The following is an 18,457-nucleotide window of genomic DNA, read 5'->3' as shown; positions in this document are numbered from 1 at the left end:
TTCCGTTTTCGTTTCTCACGTTTTCCCGCAGGTGGTCATTACCTACCTGTCGTTCCTTTGTGCGAGGCTCCTGGACCTCCGTAGGGAAGCGAGAGCGGCTCGGCTCATACAGACGGCTTGGAGGAAGTACAGACTGAAAGCAGACCTGAAACGCCAGCAGGTACCCCGAACGACGAAAGTGCTCGAACGCAAATCGTGGTTCCCGAGACGCCACTTGGGCGATCCTTGAAACTGTTTTCACATTTTCCTGAGATTTAAAATCATTGAGGAAATGTCAATACTCGTGTGTGCTTTGAGTTGGGGGTGGACGTTTCTGCCTAACTCGGGGCGTTTCCTTCATTCTCTGCGTCCCCCACCTCTGCCCGCCTTCTGGCCCAGTCTGCCCTAGGTAGGTGGGGTGACTCATCCCCCTCGCGACGTTGTGGGCAGTCACCTGGGCTACCTGGCCGGGCGCGTTTCTCCTTCCTCTTGGACTCACTTGCCTCCAGGAACCAGGCGTCTTCCATTAATTTTTCGTGCTGTGCTCTGGGGACTTGACATCCCCTGGTGCTACCTGGGCCTCGCTGTCACGTGTCTGATATAGCGGTTCGGCTCGTTTTGTCTGCCATGAAACTGTCTCCAGTTTATTATTTTACAGTAGCATTTTGGTTTCCATCGTTTTATTTTTCGAAATGTTTAGGACTCGGGCACAGAGTTAGCGATGTTATTTATTGTGTGTGGGGTCCCTTTGTGACCCCAATAGCAGGTAAACGCGTATTAACATAAAGTAAGTGTTTTCTTGAGTTCTGAGAACAACGTCATTTTAATAATCTGCAAAATGGTCTCCTCGATCGAGTTAAACACACTATTTTAATCCCTTTGTCTCCCTGCTCCTTCCACTAATAAAACCGTTTATTTAGTTGGAGAACCCAAACCACGTGAAGCAAGCAGCCGTGCTGAATACATTCGCTCAGATATTTCGGAAATACGTCCCCCCACTGCGGCGCCTCAGTTTTGCGCTGAAGCTCCTTGTGTCTTGCAGAGCAGCCACGCCTGGCCGCCCTGAAGCGCACCAGGCATTCTCTCCTGGGACACCCCGCAGGGCACGGCACTGACCCAGCCACCGCCCTCGCCCCACCGGGCCCCGCCTGGGACCTCTGGGGAACGGGGAGCGGCTCGCCCTCAGAAACGGTCTTCCCCGCTGCCGCCCCCGCCTCCTCAGCCCCCCTCGGAGTCGCCGTCCCCCTACGTGTGCCCTCGGGGGACTTTGTGCTTCTGGAGGCTTCTCAGAGAAACGTTTTAGGAAAATTTTCAGGGAAAACTGTTCTGTCGGTCCTCAAATTTTTGAAGAGTCAAGTGTGAATTCACTGGACCATTATCAGAGAAACATGCCGCATTTAAATTGCCTTTATCTTGATTGCTGAGGGCCTGTGATGGATCAGACACGTCTGTGATCTTTATCCTACGACGACCCTGCGTAGGAGTCTTCGTTTCATCATATAAATATATCTGCAAGTCTACCCATCAGCCATGACAACATGCCCAGAAGCTCTATTCGTCAGAGATGAACGTATCTCACAATAAGTCTGGGCCGTGTTCTAGTACCAGGATCAGTTTGATTAATATTTAACCAATGATTTTCTTACAGATAATAATTCAGAGTCTTAAGCGATTAAGTGTTTAATAGGTTTTGTTTTTTTTAGGAGAGAGACAAAGCTGCAAGAATCATTCAGTCGGCTGTGGTCCGTTTTCTAACGAGACGGCGGTCGCAGAAGGAGGTTAGCGCAGCACTGGTCATTCAGAAACACTGGCGGAGATTCTCAGAGCAGAGAAAACTGTTCATATTAAAAAAGGAAAAACTGGAAAAAGTTCAGAACCAGTCAGCATTGGTTATTCAGGTACGGCATCCTGGAATTTTTGCATTTTAAAAGTTTTAATGGCTCTTTAAGGAAGGAAGGGAGAGTTGTTTCTGCCTCACTGGCCGGGCAGCTGAGGCTCTCGCTACACGGGGCCCACGTTCTTTCTGTGACGGCACCGACGTGCAGGACCAGGTGGGGACTGCGCGCCGTGCTGGGGGGCGTAGCGAGGCCTGGCGGAGGCTGTGGCGTAGGGAGCATCCGGCGTCAGGGCTGCGAGGGCGAGCGGCCGCTCAGCTCGGGGGGCGGGGGGCACCTCATTTTGCTATTAAGATCTAGGTCCTGACGTCAGTTCGCATTCCACGCTATGTGACTTTGGGGAAAGTTTTGTGACATAAGCGTCCCTTTCTGTAAGTGATGAAAGAATGTTAACTCATCGTTTTGGGGAGAATTCAATGAGAAAGTGCTGCGGAGCCCTCCTCAGTAAAAGCTGCTTGTCTTTCGTCGATGGTGACGACGCCGATTGAGTCGCTGGTATCGTGAGCAGTTGGGGAGGAGACGGGGCTTGTTTCCAGGCTCCGCAGCACGACAGATGAGCACTTCAGTGGCAGGGACCCGTGACATGTTCCGCAGAGGCGACCGCTCTCCACACTGACCGTTCAATTTCTGAGTCTGGAGGTTTTAAAAGCAAACATCTAGGGGTAAGAAGGAGAAAGACCAGTGTCTGCCACTCTGAGCACGGCTCTGGCTGTCCTTGGCCTGCCGCTCCGGCGGTGGCCTTCACTGTCGCAGGCTGGCGGCTTGCGGAGCCGGTGAGCGTGAGCACACGCAGCGTTGGCCGGACAGAGGTTTGAGTTACTCCTGCACCTCTTCCTGGGAAGAGAAGCTGTGTGCTCACATGGCTTCTCGCCGGGCCGCAGAGTAGAAGCAAAGCCACGGCGGACACCGGGGGCGGGGGGCGGGGTGCAGCGTGTCCGTTGGGAGATCTCGGAGGGCCGGCAGGGCGTGCGCGGCGCCCGGGTGTCCTCAGCCGTGGACGGGGCGCTGGGCGGGCAGCTCTGGCACGAGGGGCCGGCCCGTGCCCTGCCTCCCTGTGCGCGGGGACCTCAGACGGGGACCTCACACGGAGCGGGGCGCTCCCCCTCGCCCCTCCGGTCTTAGCAGCCTTTGGAGCATTTTCGAAAAAGGGATAGAGTCGTCGCGGAGGCACACCGGAGCCAGGCGACCAGGGCGGGGCCACCAGCGACGAGGGCCAGGCTGAGGCTCCGCAGCCCTGGTCTCCGCCGGCCCGGCACTGCTGGGGTGGGGGAGGGGGCACCCGCTCTCCTCAGGAGACCAGCAGTGGGTCTCGAGTCTTTCCTGAGTTCCACTTTTTAACCATGTATTTATAATTCCTAAGTTTGGGGAAAAGAAATCGTTTGATTTCTAACGAGTGAATGGACTCACGTCTCAGGCTCCCGGGTTACGATAGCAGGCCTTCACGTGATTGTGTGCGATCCCCACGCAAACGGGTTCCGACCGTGAGACAGCTTAGCGACCTCGACAGGGGAGAGCACAAGACCCAGAGATACATTGTAGGACATTCCCTAGAATCAATAGATAGCAGAATGTTACTAGAGTTTTATGTTTCGGCTGTACTAACGCGTTATCTAACGTAACAGAAACTTGCTTATATTTCTGATGTCTGTGGGACGCAGTGCAATCAAAATATCGGCAAGATTGAGACGAACATTCCTGAATTGGCTACAGCTATATCAGCGTAGAAACTAAACTACAAAAGACATGTCTTTTTCAAAAATATATATATATTTTTAATGTGTTGATTTTTAAGCACAATGTTAGAAAAATTAATAGTTTCAAAGGTGTTAAGTACAGAAAGTTGTGTCTCTTACTTTGTGTTCTTTCTTCCTTTTTTCAGAAATACTGGAGAAGCTACTCCACTAGAAAAAAATTTCTGAAATTGAAATATCATTCGATCATCCTGCAATCTAGGGTAAGAATGACGATTGCCGTCGCTTCTTACAAACGACATCTCTGGGCCACAGTTACGATCCAGAGGCACTGGCGTGCTCGTTCAAAAAGAAACGAGGACCGACAGAGGTACCAAATGCTGAGGTCGGCGTGCCTTCTCATCCAGTCCGCGTGGAGAAGGCGGAGGCGACGAACCGGGCAAGCACGGATCGGAGCCGCGGGGACGCTGCGGAGAGCCTTCGGGGGGCGGCAGGTCAGGCCGCGCGCCGAGCAGGAGGCGGCCGCCCTCGTCATACAGTCGTGGTTCAGGATGCGCCGGGAGTCACGGAAGTACGCTCACGTCAGGGCTTGTGTGGTTCTCATCCAGACGACGTTCCGGTGCTTTCGCGCCCGAAAGTCATATAGAAGGAAAAGGGAGTCGGTCCTGGCCCTGCAGAGGTGCTTCCGGGCGCACCTGGAAGCGAAGGCCGAGCGCGCGCGGGCCGCGCGGGAGCAGGCGGCGGCCACCCGCCTGCAGGCCGCCTTCAGGGCCGCGAAGGCTCGCGCTCTGCGCAGGCAGGTCAGAGCCGCGTGCGTCCTGCAGTCGTACTGGAGGATGAGGCGGGAGAGACTTCGGTTCCTAAACCTTAAGAAAATGGTCATCAGACTGCAGGCTCATGTAAGGAAGCATCAGCAGCTCCAGAGGTACAAGATGGTGAAGAAAGCCGCCCTGGTGATTCAGACGCGTTTCCGGGCTCACGTCTCAGCCCGGAAAGTCCTAGCGTCTTACCGGGAAACACGTTCTGCCGCCGTCGTTCTGCAGTCCGCGTGCAGAGGGCTGCGAGCCAGGAAAAGGTTTAAGCACATCCTCACGTCTGTGATAAAGATCCAGTCATATTATCGAGCTTATGTTGCCAGAAAAAAGTTCCTGAGCCTGAAACATGCTGCAGTAAAGCTACAATCCATTGTCAAGATGAAGCAAACTCGTAAGCAGTATTTACAAGTCAGAGCAGCCGCGCTATTGATCCAGCGGCGGTACCGGGCCAGAAACAAGGCCGCCCGGGAGAGAGAGAGCGGGCGGGTGCGGGCGTCCTGTATCACACTGCAGGCTTTCGTCCGAGGGCACCTGGCCCGGAAGCAGATGAGGCTGCGAAGGCAGGCTGCCATCTCCCTGCAGTCTCATTTCAGAATGAGGAGGGCGCGGCGGGACTACCTGAGAGCCCGCAGGGCAGCCGTGGTCATCCAGAACGCCTACCGCAGGTGCAGAGCGCAGGCCCGTCAGAGGAAGAAGTTGCAGGTCGAAAGCGCGGTCACTTGTTTGCAGGCCGCTTACAGAGGTCACAAAGTGCGCCGGCTACTCAGACAGCAGTCCGCAGCTGCTCTCAAAATCCAGACCGCTTTCAGAGGCTACCGTAGGAGGGCGGAGTATCGGGCCGTGCTTCGGTCCGCTGTCAAGATTCAGAGGTGGTACAGGGCACACAGGACTGCTCGCGACGCGAGGACACGCTTCTTAAAGACGCGGGCGGCCGTGGTCTCTCTGCAGTCGGCCTGGCGTGGCTGGAGGGTCCGGGAGCAGATGAGAAGGGAGCGCCAGGCTGCGCCCAGGACTCCGTCCGCCTTCGGGACGCTGGCAGCAGCGGCACCCGGCGCCCGGCCGCGCGCGGGGCCCAGCGAGCTGTGTCGCGCCGCGCTGGCGCTTCAGTCCGCGTGGAGGGGGAGGACGGCGAGACACCTTCGGAGGCGGCGCGAGGGCACCGTCCTCACACAGTCAGGCCGCAGGCCGTGCGTGCAGCAGAAAGCGCGGAAGAGCGTGCGGAAGGCCGCCCGCGGGATCCAGCGGTTCTACAGGGCGTACCGAGCCGGCCGGAGCGAGCGCCGTCGGCACCTGGAAACCGGGGCGGCCGCGGCGAGGGCGGGGAGCGGGGCGGAGGGGCGCGGCCGGGCGGCGGCCGCCGTCCAGGCCAGGTGCAGAGCCCACAGAACCCGTCGGCACAGTGCGGCCCACAGAGCCGCAGCCGTCATTCAGAGATGGTACCGGAGTCTGAAACTCGCAAAGCGTCAGCGTCAGGAGTATCTCAGTTTAAAGGCGTCGGCGATCAAAATCCAGGCCGTTTACAGAGGGCTCAGAGCAAGAAGGCGAATCCGGCGCATGCACGTGGCAGCCACCTTCATTAAAGCCACATTTAAGATGCACCAGTCAAAAACGCGGTACCAGAAGGTGAGGGCAGCGGCCATCGTCATTCAAGTACGGTACAGGGCGTGTCGTCAGGGCAGAGCTCAGCGCGCAGGGTACCTGGCCACCCTGAAAGCCGTCACTGTTCTTCAGGCCAGTTTCAGAGGAGCGAGAGTTAGGCAGAGGCTGAGCCAGATGCACAAGGCGGCGACCCTCATTCAGTCCTGCTACAGAAGGCACAGACGGCGGGCGCGGCCCCGTAGGGCAAAGGAGGCCGCGGGAGCAGCACAGCGAAGGTGCCGGGCGCCGAGGGCGGGAGGCGGGCAGCTTCACAGGTTAAGGCGCTCTGCGCTACGCATTCAGGCTGCTTTTAGGGGGGTGAGAACCAGAAGACGTTTGGGGCCGATGCACGTCGCCGCAGCTCTCATTCAGAGGGGGTTTAGGACTCTGACGGCGAGAAGAAGATTCCTGTCTCTCAGGAAAGCCGCCGTTTGGGTTCAGAGAAAATACCGCGCCAACGTTTGCGCTAAGCATCGCTTGCAGGGTCTGCGGTCACACACGGCGGCCGTTGGAATCCAGCGCTCACACAGGAGGTGGGTGGCGAGGAGGCGGACGCGAGCCGGGCACCGGGCTGCCACTGTCATCCAGGCGGCTTTCGGGACGCACCGCGCGCTCGCCAGCGACCGGGCCCTGCGGCGCGCATGCGCCCTGCTTCAGCGCCGCTGCCGCGCACGCCGGGCCGCGACACGGACGCGCCCCGCGGGGGTCGTGCCCGGTGCCCGGGAGGGGGCGCAGGCGGGACGGCGCGCACGGGGAGCGCCCCGCGCCACGGCGCAGAGAGCCGCGCACGGCGGGCACGGGGCGCGGGGCACCAGCGGGCGGGGCGCGCCGCGAGGCGACGGAGCTGGGGCCGCGACCCCGCGGGGGCAGGGCGGGCAGCGGCGCCGGGCCGCGGGGTTCGCGCACACGCGGGTCAGCGCCTTTGGCAGGGCGGCCGCCGCCGCGCCTCGTGCCGCAGCGACAGCGCGGAGGGACCCGTCCTCGGTGCTTCGGGACCCCCTGCGAACTGTTCCCGCGGCTTCGGGGGGCTTGCAAGGCAGACGGAAGCGGGGGGCCGCCTTTGAGGAGGAGGAGGAGGCGGCGGCGGCCACCACGCTCGGAGCCGCGACTGCGCGCACTGCCGCTGCGAGCCGGGGGTCTGCGCCGCAGGACGGGCGCGGGGCTCCCTGGGCCGCCCCCTCGTGGCAGGCGGGGTGTCACCATGTAAGGGACTCCGCTGTCCCCAAGGTGGCCGCGAGCAAACCCGCCTTGCGGGTGCGCGCCGCCCTGCAGGTCTGGCCCGGTCTCCGGGTCCGGCCCTGGCTGTGGGTTCGGCACTGGCTGTGGGTTCAGCGCAGTCTGCAGGTCCGGTCCTGGACATGGGTTCCGCCCAGCCTGCGGGTTTGGCCTTGGCTGCGGGTGCGGTCCAGCCTCCCGGTTCAGCCCAGCCTCCGGGTTCGGCCCACCCTATGGGTTTGGCCCAGCTCGCGGGTCCGGTCCTGTCCGCGGGTTCAGCCATGGCTGTGGGTTCGGCCCAGTCTACAGGTTCGGCCCTGCCTGTGGGTTCCGCCCAACTTGCGGGGTGGGTCCTGTCCCTGGGCTCATCCCAGCTTGCAGGTTCGGTCCTGTCCGCGGGCTGGGCCCTGCCCGCCGGGGGCTGCGTGTGGACAGAGGCTCCGTGAGCGGACCAGGGCCGCTGTCACCGCCAGCGCAGCGCGGAGCCTCGGGGCGCGGCGGCCCCGGGTCAGCTTGTCCGCGTCCTCGTCGCCGCGGGCAGCGGGAGCGCCCAGCCGGCAGAGCACCCACGGGGCCGGTTTGCCTGCGAGACCCCAGCGAGGCCCTTCCTCACCAACTCGGAGCGACATGGTGATCGTTCAAGCTGGAGTAAGAGGATTTCTGCAGAGACAGAAGTTTCAGAAAATCGAAGATAGTGCCTTAAAAATTCAGGTATTTATATATGTAAATATAGAGCTTTTGTTTTTTCTCTGATGTTCGTTCGGATGTATAAAATGAGCGCAAGCAGGTCACGAAGGTGAGGCTCAGTTCGCGTGACCGTTCGTTCGCGTGGGCAGAGGGTGGCGGGAGCACTCGGGGTGCTGTGGGCCCCGCCCCGTGTGCCCCGCAGCCGGCAGGCGGGGTCCTGAGCGCTCCTGGGCCTGGGGCGCGCTCTGGAGAGAGCCAGTGCTCCGCTGGGTGAGCGTGCTGTGCGGCCGCGGTGGCCCGGCGGCCTCGTCCCACGTGCGTGTGCCCGCAGGGGGCGCCGGCGTCCGCCTCAGCCGGCGGGGAGGGCCAGGCAGACCCGGCCTGGGCGCCTCGGTTACTTCTGCCCCACCCGTCAGGGCCTGGGCTTTGCGCCTGCGTGTGCCGCGCCGGTGTCTTGCGGGGTTGCCGTTGAGCTTACAAATAACGTTTTCATTCAACAAATGTCCGGTGCCGGCACAGCGGGCAACGGGGACAGCCGGCTCGGTACGCTGCCTCGCTGTCCTCGACGACCTTGGCTGAGCAAGGAGCAGTGACTAACGCAGCGTAAGGGGCGCAGAGGAGGGACAGAGGCAGCCGCGGCGGCCAGAGGGGCCCGGAGCAGCGGCGTTCGAGCCGAGCTGCTAGGCCGCAGGGCGCCCTGGGAACAGCCCAGCGAAATGCGTGCCAGGGCGAGCCCCGTCACAGGAGACAGCGTGGAATTAGACACGAGCGAGGACGTAGAGTGCGAAAAAACACGTGGCACGAACTCGCGTCTTCGGCAGAGGGCCCGAGACGGCGGCCGGCTGCGCGAGACGCGGAGAAGGGTTTCGTCTTCATCTTCCAGGCCGACGGAAGCTCTAGGAGTCTAAGAGAAGGGCGGGATCACATTTTCCGCTCTGAATAAGGACTCTGGAGGGAAGCGGGGGGCCCCGCCGGCAGGTCGCTGGCAGGCGGTCAGGTGAGAGGGCCACAGGTCAGCGTCAGGGACGATGTGACTGCTTCTTCGATTGCTTTCTGTCTGCTTAGCTTCATATAAGCTTCTTTAATGCCGATTCTTCTAGGTTACAGAAAGTACGTGTAAACGTCTCACCGCATACTTGTTACTTTTTTGTGCCGAACAGGCCGTGTGGAGGGGACATAAAGCCAGGAAATACGTGTGCGAGGTGAAGGCCGCCTGCAAGATCCAAGCCTGGTACCGGGGCCGGAAGGCACGTCAGGAGTACCTGGCTGTGTTAGAAGCCGTTAAAGTCATCCAAGGTTACCTCTGCACCCGGCTGCAGAGAGCACGGTAATGTCTTGTGGCCGGGGCGGGCGGCGCGTGTCTCGATGTAAAATAATCCTGCAAATCGATTTTTCTTTTAAATGTTTTCTATGCTTAATTGCATGGCTCGTTTTGTTGGGTTTTTCCTCCATTGACAGAACAAAATTTACCTCTAAAACCATCTTATTTTCTGAGATAGAGCCCTGGTAATATAAATCAGTAAAAAAATATTTGTTTAAACTCGATTAAGGCAAAGTGGGCGGGTATGAGTGGACCGAGGGAAGTGAGTAGAATAATCCGCTGAATCTTAATTCCTTTTAGTGCACTGGTCCATTCTGTTTGCTGACGTAGCCACTGGCAGAATTGGCTTGTTACTTAGTTCTCACTCATTTTTCCCCCTGACTGTAGCCTTAGTGACAAAGGCCTAGTTACCGGCTCGTCTGGGTCCATCGCCGCCCTGCTCCTAGTTCATTTCTCTTAAACGCATTTTCAGCAGCTCTTGCCAGATCATCCGCAGTGTGAGAACTTTCCCGCAGCGCCCAGAATTGCGCAGCACCGTATTGGTCGGTGACAGTTTAGAGCCCTCCCTGGGAGCCAGGCCGCCGGATCGGATCCGCGGTTAGAACCCGGCCCCCGGCTCCGCCACGCGAAGTGCAGTCGGGGCTCCCGGCTGGCACCGACTGGAGCCTCATTTTCCTGTGCCAAGATGCTGGACTTTCTCGTGCCGCTCAGCTTCGTTTTCTAAGAAACGCGGCCACGTGACTTACGCGGGTCCGTCTGCCTTTCCCACGTCAGCCGGAACAGATCGAAGAGCCTGTCCATTCTCAGTTTTTAAGTTGCCACTGTGTTGACGCCCACAGTTTAATCTCAACGTCGCGTTTTAAATTCTTTTCCAATTCCGTGCAGAGGATGCGTCCTTTTAGATATGTCGGTGCCTGTCTTTCCTTTACATGAGTGACCCCGTGTCCTTCGCCTCATGCCGGTCTCCCCTGTTCTCCTCGGGGCCACCACCTGTCTGCTGCAGGGCAGCCACGAGACAGTGCGCTGTGGCCCGGGGCTCCAGACTCCCCCGTCGCGACGCCGCCCCCTCCCCCCCGGGCCGTGTCTGGTCCGTCAGTCACACTTCCTTTGACCCTGTTCAGATTTCTTTGTCATTCCGACCTTCAAATTTCTTGCCCACTGGAATATTGCCAATTGCAGAGCTTCTTTTCCATTTTGTGTGTCTGTGTGTCTGTGTGTCTGTGTGTGTGTGCGCACGCGCGTGCGCGCACGGGTATGAGCAGGTGCGGAGTTAGGACTGGAATTGAAGCGTAAGTTATACGTTCCCACTTTATTTTCTCATTGCCTTTCTTATATTTTCTTTATTCTCTAATATTTAAATGGGGGTCGATAAATATTTATTGAATAGATTAATTTGACATTGCTTTCCAATAACTGCTTTTTAGGTTTTTGAAAGTAAGAGCATCGGCAATTATCATTCAGAGAAAATGGAGAGCTACACTTTCCAGAAGAATGGCTCGCGAACACTTTCTGCGGATGAAAGTAGGTCTAGAAATAAACAGCTCATTTCGAAGAACTGCTTCAGGAAGCAGAAACACGATGAAAGTTTTTAAGACCCAACTACACGTTATTTTAAACACATCGTTGGCGTCAATTAAAACCTACTGTTCATGTTTTTGTCGATATATACGTACATTTACAAAATATTCTTAAACCCAACTTCGACGCGACCTTTAGAATGAGGAGTTTAGTTGGGGAAAGTGATGACGGATGCGGCACGTTTTGTCTCGCGTGAGCCTCATACTTAGTCACGTGCTCACTCGAAGCCGCGGGCCGAGGGCAGGGCCCCCTGCGGCCTCCACCCCCCCCCCCCACCTTTGGTCGAGAGAGTCCTCGCCGGGCACTTCGTGACGTCCCCGCCATTTAATATGCGACACCTGGCAAAGGCACAGTAATCAAACTGGACGTTCAGTTGGAGAAATCTTTTATATTTTTTTCAAATCGGAAGGCCAGAGGCCTCTGCCGGGGTCTCCTGCCCCGAGGCTGGTGCTGGACCTTTGCTGGACCATCCGATACTGGAGAAATCAGTTCCCGTCATTTTGTCTGATTTAATGTCACCATCTCCAACAGTTTCGCTTGGAATGCCGTAACTTTTTTTGAGTGTAATACTCATATACTTGTCATCGCAGTTAGCACATTCAAAGCCGTAACGAGCTGTGATTGGGTAGTCTAGTGTAATTAAGTGTTGTTATTCTTTAGTCAAGTGCCCAAAATACAACCAGAGTTATGGGTCACGAAATTAGAAATATTGTTTAATAAAGGATTATAATCACGTTGAGTTACAATGTAAATCACTTTCATAATCGAAAGTTAATTATTACTAACTTATATAACTTGATATTGAGGCTATTCAGTCGTAAACATTGATCGGAGGTCTTAAGAGTCAAACGTTCAGTCACTGACCTGTGTTTCCCGCCGTAGGGTTCGGAACAGAGCGCCGGGCCGAGGTCCCTTGGCTTTGCCGCTGCCGGGCTCCACCACCTGTCTGCTCTCAGAATCCAGAGGGCCTACAGGCGCCACGTGGCTCGCAGGGCCGCCGCCGTCTGTATCCAGGTCGGTGTTTCCTTCACGGCGAAACCGTGAGACAATTTTCGTTATAAGGTTTTGAGATTTGACAAGCATTTTCCAGATTCCTCCTGCCAACGTCACGGGCCATGTAGTCGTTAGGACGGTTAGCTGAGTGAGGACAAGGCTGGCATCTTAGGACACGGGAGGGAGCTGCGAATCACTCTCTGACGTCACCACCGACCTCCGCCCCGGCCCGCGGCGCCTGAGAGCCCCTGTTTCGCGCTGCACCCTTGCCAGCGCGTTGCGTTAGAGGATTTTCTGATTGTTGCCACTTTGATAAATGGCAAATTATATCTCATTTTTGGATTTCCTTTGATGGCTAGCAAGTCTAAAACTTTTTCATATGTGTCGGCTATTCAAATTCTTAATTGTGTGTTGTACGCTTTCTTTTAATTTCCTTTTTTGTACAGTTTGCCCATTCCTCTGTTGGGTGTTCCTTTTTCACGCTTTATAGGACTTCTTTATGTAGTCTGGATATGAATCCTAGTTATATACATTCACATGTATGTACACGCAAAATATTGAGTGGAGAAGCACATTCAGAATGGCCCGCAGCCGGACAGAATTCACACACACAGACGGAAGGCGACGCTGTGCAGGCGCGTGTCCACGCGGTCGCCCGCGGGGCCGGGATGCGCGCAGCAGGTGCAGCGGAGAAGCCGTGCCACCGAGGGGGGCCGAGAGGCGGTTCTCACGTTCCACTGAAAATTAAATGTCCCGTGTAGTGCATTTACGTCTGTATGTGTGCGCATGTGTTTATCTTCCTTAAAAAAGTCTTCTTACGTTTTAAACAGAGATGGTTTCGAGCACGATTACAGCTGAAGAGGTTCGGGCAGCTGTGTCCCAGCGTCGTGAAAACGCGGCGAGAAGCCGAGGAGCGCGCGAGGCGGCGGCACCGGGCTGCGCAGGTCATGCAGAGGGCAGTGCGCCGCTTCCTGCTGCGCAAACGGCAGGAGAAACTTACCAGCGGGATCGTTAAAATCCAGGTGACTGAAAAACCGTAACTCTGGTTCAAGACTTTGGTTCGCAATTCATTTATACAGTAGCTAACATTTTTAAAATAGTCACGTTCATTTTAAAAACCTCAGATTAACCGAGAGAATAGATCACACTATGCTACCGTAATTTCATTGCCAAGCCCTTGATTTCAGATTCCCCGGAGGACGTTTATGATCGAGAGACGAAAAAGTAAATTAGCGTTTTAAATGGAGTTACATACCTTTGGCCAATGAATGAACTTCAGTTTCTATACAAGAATGTTATATGTATTTCTTTATAGAAAAATTAATTTTGCTCTTCTCAGGACCAGATATGTGGTTTCAGTTGCAAAGTAGCTGATCACGTCATATAAATCTACTGAAAAGATGTTCTTTATGGAAGTAGCCGTAGGTACGATCTCATGGGCCGCGATGTCGGGGTCCCCGCGTGTCCCCTGCAGGCGCTGTGGCGAGGCTACTCGTGGAGGAAGAACAACGACTGCACCAAAATCAAAGCCATCCGGAGCGGCCTGCGCGCCACCAGCGGGGCGGCCCGTGAGGAGGACAGGCTCTGCCGGAGGGCGGCGCTGGCCCTGCGCCACCTGCGGGGGTGCCGGCACCTGTCCGCGGTGCTGGGCGCGCTGCAGCACCTGGGTCAGTGAGTCGGCCGCGAGCGGGTCTCGTGGAAGGCTGGGGGCGCGCGTGTGCCTCGGGGTGTGCCCAGAGCGTGGGGACAGCGCCCGCAGCTGCACCCGCATCCGCCGCTGTGCGTTTAGCTGCCCCCCGCTTGCCGTTTCCCCTCAGAGGTGGTCACCAGGCTGTCTCCGCTTTGCTGTGAGGACATGGCCCGGAGCGGAGCGGCTTCCACGATATTCGTGTTGATCCGGAGCTGTAACCGCAGCGTCCCGTGCATGGAGGTCATCAGCTGCGCCGTGCAGGTCCTGCTCAACGTCGCCAAGGTAACGGCCCGCTTCGTGACGTCCCTTGGCCGTCAGTCCGGCTGGGCAAACCGTGTCCACGCGTCACTGGGACTTAGATCCCACGTTAAAATTCGTTTGTGTGCACGAGTCTTTGTGGAAAACGGTGCTTAGACTGTTAACATGACCGTTCGTAGAAGCACCAATTTTTTATGATTTACTTCTCTGTAGCATTAATGACAGCGATTACTAGCGTTTCCTGAGTACTTATTTATTGAGAATTTCCTCTGAGGCAGTTTGTATTATCATTCCCATTTCCTAGAGAAGGAATAATTCTTACATGAGTTCAGTTCCTAACTCGGGGACTCTAGTGAGGTAAGTGAGCTGGATCTGGACCGTCTCTGCCCAGGGCTGGGGTCCCCACCCACCGCACCGTGTCAGAATCACGGGGCTTCCTGCGTGCGTGGCCGGCAAACGCGGTCGAGGCGTCACCGCAACTCAGTGACCCTGTCTCTTGGGATTTGAGTCCCTTGGGCTTGCGCTGGTAGCAGGTGTCTGTACTGAACTGCAGTGCGCACAGTCCAAGGTGTAGAGGTGACACGTTTCTGTCCGCCGCCCGGCCCCCCGCCACAGCCCAGAGCCCGCCACCCCACACTTCCCTGCTGAGCGGGCGTGGCGGGCGCAGGCTCCGACGCCGGCCGGCCTAGCCCTGAACCCCAGCCCTGCTCCCCTTCCCCCCGAGGAGCGTTCGAGTAACTGAGGGTGCCTTCATCATGGTCTCACCCCACGATTCCCTGTCACAGACAGCTCATCTTTCTCCTGGAAGGTTCTTGCTGCATCGGCCTCGTCTTTATGCCTGTTGTCATTGACTTCACGGCGATCACTTTCAGAGATTTTAGACTTGCTTTTAGTTTTCTTGTGGAAATTTAAAGTAGTTTGGGAAGAGAAGAGTTAAATGCAGATGGGCCTGCAGGGTGGGCTCCGAAGTCGCAGCAGCACCGCTGTGTGGGAACCCTGTTTCCCGAGCCCTCTGCGCCTCTGCGGACGGTTCCGCCCGGGCTCCCGGCTCTGCCGGTCGCCTCGCTTCCGAGGACCGTGTGTGTTTACGGTAGCTTCTAATCTCATTCTCTTCCCTTCGAGTATGAGAAGACCACCTGGGCAGTCCGCGGCGTGGACGGCTGCACAGACACGCTGCTGGAGCTTCTGCAGACATACCAGGCCAAGCCCGGCGACAGGGTCGCGGACAAGAGCGCCGGCATCTTCACCAGAGCCTGCTGCCTGCTGGCCGTCTTAGCGCAGACAGCGGATTGCGCGTCCGTGAGTACCAGTCCGTCCGTCCGAACATCGCCGGGCTGCCGGTCGGAGGGCGGACCCGGAGGGCACGTGTGCACGTCGGGGCCAACGGGGGGAGACAGGCGTGGCCGCAGGCGTGGGCGCAGGCGTGGCCGCAGGCGTGCGCGGCAGTCCAGGCAGGAGACTGTGTGACCCCGGGCCCTACGGCCTCAGGCATGAGGAGGCGCAGTCACAGGACTTGGCCGCTGAGCGCAACAGTTATTGGCTCAACGTTTGCCTTTTTACTCAGTATGGACTAGATGGGCCATTTTTGCACGTTTGCCTTCTTTATAATTGTCTTACAAATTAGTTTGTGGTTTAAACCCATCAAACCGCTCCACTTGGGGAGCTCGGTCTTTGGCCGTTAAAAGCTCATAAGTTTACTGCATAATATTCATTTATTATGATTGATTTGGGGAACATAGAATGAAAGCAAATTTGAATTCTTACTGGTTTGAATAAATGTGCATTTTCTTTTTTAGGATGTCCACAATAGGTCCAAAGTCGTCGACTGTGTTTGTAGTCTCTACAAACTCACAGCTCGCAAACACAGAATGAATACTGATAGAATACTTTATAAGCAAAGTAAGAGTTCTTCTGCGAGCCCTCCCTTCATTCCGGAAACGCCCGCGAGGACAGGGATGGTTCCCAGGTAAGCAGAAAGTGGGTCCCGTGGTCTCACGTCAACACTCGTTCACTCAGCAAACACGTTCCGAGCGCCTCCTGAAAACAGCATCTTGAGTTCGACTCGGGAGAAGCAACATGAACAACCACGTTTACGAAGAACGAACCCGGGGCAGGGGGGAGGCTCGGAAGATGAGGGGCGGGGCAGGGGGGGGGGGCAGCGTGGAGCCGAGCGGTGTGCGCGCCAGGGGCAGCGCGGCCGCCGGGCATGACGGGCAGACCGTCTGGAAGCTGCGACGCGGGCCGCGGGGCGGGGGGACCTGCTCGGGGCCACGTCTGAGCTCGGGCAGACGCACTCGCAGAAGCACCGTTAATGCCAGACTCCGTCGTTTTCACAGACTCAAGCCGGACTGGGTGCTGAGAAGGGACAACGTGGAGATCGCGAGCCCCCTGCAGGCCCTTCAGGTGCTGATGGACGCGCTGGGCGTTGCTCGCCAGCAGGTGTGAACACTTCGGCCTGCGCGGCGGAAGGAAATGTTAAAGCGAATCATGAATGTGCGAAGTGGTTCGGCGCTTCTGTAGAACTTCTGGGGTCTGACTTGGAATTAAAATTTAAGAAACTCATATACCGAATCGTTCTTACATTCTTCATTGTTTGTTTTGTTTATTATTTAATAGTGGCATTCACATAAAAAACTATTATGTCACAAAATGATGATAATTCTTATTCACGTCTTAATTACCTTAAAATATCATGGTAGTTTGAACATCATCATATTCCTAAAGGGAATGGAATAATTTATTGTCTACACGTGGTAGATAAACAGGCATTTTTCTAAAACGCGTGTTGGAAATTTGAGATTCTGACACCTCTCAAGAGACAGGAGGGCTCAGCAGCCCCGCAGAGGCTGGGAGTCTGTCTCCATGGCGACCGGGCCGTCCAGACCCGCGAGGGCGCCCCCTAGCGACTAAGTGGCAGCCACGAAGCCCTAACTCACCCTGAGCCCCTCGGGGCCGCGGCCCTGCAGGAGCAGCGTTGGCCGAGAGTGGGAGCCGTCGCCCTCTCACATCGCACAGACCCGGATGCGTCGCCGCTGAAGCCGGAGCTCAGTGTTGCCTGTGGCTTCCGGCCGCCGCCCCCGGTGCCACACCTGTGTGGCTCCGGGACCTTGGGCGGCGTCCCCACACACACCCCCCCCCACCCCCCATAAACAGAAGCCCCGGCAAGGCGTGCCCGCCTGAGCCGCACCGGCAGGGGCTAGAAGCCGAGAGGCCGCGTAGCTAGCTAACTTTGTAGAATAAGGTTTTAACCTAATTAGCCTGAAATTGCCTAGGACTGGGTGAGGAAACATCTGAAAATCATGCCAGTATGTGAAAGAGCGTATGGGAAATTTTCGGTATTGCTTTCTTTTTTTTTCTTCCAATAAAGTGTTTTTAGGACTTCCTGGTCCTCACTGTTTTCCAAACACTGGTTTTCGTTGGCTTTGAAGTGCTTCCTTTTCCTTTCATTCGACAGAACTTTGGTGTAGACGGTCTGTGTACTTCGGTCACTTACGCCGCTAGGACATAACCAATGTCCCCCTGGGTGGTTGTGACCGGGTTAGCTTTTGCACAAGAAACATTTCTGTGAAATCACACATGCAAAAAGATGACTTCCAGGTGTTCAAACTTGTCCTACCGTTGACACTCAGACTGGAAGTTTACATAATATCCTACTTTCATAGGAAGAACACTTCTCCTAAATGTATGTGATAAATCCACAACAGGATGCTAAGCCTTCCCGGACGCCAACAGGCTGTGGGTCTGTCGTGGGCGTTGGTGGCTGGGGGTGGGGGGGGCTGGCTGAGAGGTAGCGAAGCCTTTTCCTTCGGAAGTAGCTCTTGTCTACAGTTATTACATGATATTAAGGAATCCAGATGTATCGACCACACCCTTGAGGTGAGTTTCCTAACGGTGAAGTTAGGCGAGTTTCAAATTCACCCTCTTGTTTAGTGTAATAACCCAGAATTCCACTAGATGTCACTAGGCCCTCACAATGTTCTTAATTTAGTTTTAAATCGGCAATATGATAGAGCCACGATTGCTGTCAACAAAATCCATTACTTTTTCGTCCTTGGGAAATTTTGTCTATATATCCTTAATTTAACCTGTTGTTCATACCATATTCCGGCTTCATCCTGAGAGGAGGAAATTCACGTTGTGCATTCTGTATTTAAAATTATTCAATTTTTCTCAATAGGTAGGTGATTTTTTCCCCCAGATTTATTATCTTTATAACTTCTAATTTTTGTTTTTAGCAATGAAAGCCTAGTACTTTTAAAATACTGATTAAGAAAATACAGTCTTTTGGATTGCTCGTTGCTAGCAGCTGAAGGTGCTAATAGGCTTACATTTAATTTTTATATTGTTCAGTCATTGATTCTTGCTGAGAAGCTCGCATGTTTCCGTTTATATGAGGTTCAAGAGCAGACAAATGACAGGGTTGGTGGAAAACTCCAACAGTGTCTGCCCGTGGTGGGGGCTGGGGGTGGCGCAGGGGCCTGCCTGGGAAGGGGCACAGGGCAGCCTTCTGGGACGGCGGTCGGAAGAGGTGTGAGGTCTACTGGTGTACGCATTGCTCGAGACGCACAGAGCCGACTTAAAAGTGCGCGTCTTTATGAATTTCATTTTCAAAAGAATAATCTGTAAAACACACTGAATTCGCGTTGCCGATATGTTTGCCTAAGTCTGTGGAGTGACACAAATCCCTGCGATTTGCT

At 55.8% G+C, this 18,457-nt stretch overlaps 1 protein-coding gene across 1 annotated transcript in view; it reads left to right on the top strand.

The window, feature by feature from the left end:
• The window catches only part of ASPM (assembly factor for spindle microtubules), a 30,320-nt gene extending 13,996 nt beyond the window's left edge, over window positions 1–16,324 (top strand). The window contains exons 16-27 of the mRNA XM_036235479.1: window positions 32–160; window positions 1,683–1,877; window positions 3,754–7,944; window positions 9,081–9,247; window positions 10,666–10,762; window positions 11,702–11,833; window positions 12,643–12,834; window positions 13,287–13,479; window positions 13,630–13,784; window positions 14,883–15,059; window positions 15,557–15,726; window positions 16,097–16,324. Of these exons, the coding sequence (XP_036091372.1) occupies window positions 32–160; window positions 1,683–1,877; window positions 3,754–7,944; window positions 9,081–9,247; window positions 10,666–10,762; window positions 11,702–11,833; window positions 12,643–12,834; window positions 13,287–13,479; window positions 13,630–13,784; window positions 14,883–15,059; window positions 15,557–15,726; window positions 16,097–16,205 (5,907 nt within the window). The 3' untranslated portion in view covers window positions 16,206–16,324. The remainder of the gene's footprint in view (window positions 1–31; window positions 161–1,682; window positions 1,878–3,753; window positions 7,945–9,080; window positions 9,248–10,665; window positions 10,763–11,701; window positions 11,834–12,642; window positions 12,835–13,286; window positions 13,480–13,629; window positions 13,785–14,882; window positions 15,060–15,556; window positions 15,727–16,096) is intronic.
• Window positions 16,325–18,457: the final 2,133 nt, after the last annotated feature.

The sequence above is a fragment of the Rousettus aegyptiacus genome, unplaced genomic scaffold, assembly GCF_014176215.1.
Source record: "Rousettus aegyptiacus isolate mRouAeg1 unplaced genomic scaffold, mRouAeg1.p scaffold_m13_p_18, whole genome shotgun sequence".
Lineage (NCBI taxonomy): Eukaryota > Metazoa > Chordata > Mammalia > Chiroptera > Pteropodidae > Rousettus > Rousettus aegyptiacus.
The sequence above is the reverse complement of the archived record's forward strand: the minus strand, read 5'-3'. Positions and strand labels throughout refer to the sequence as shown.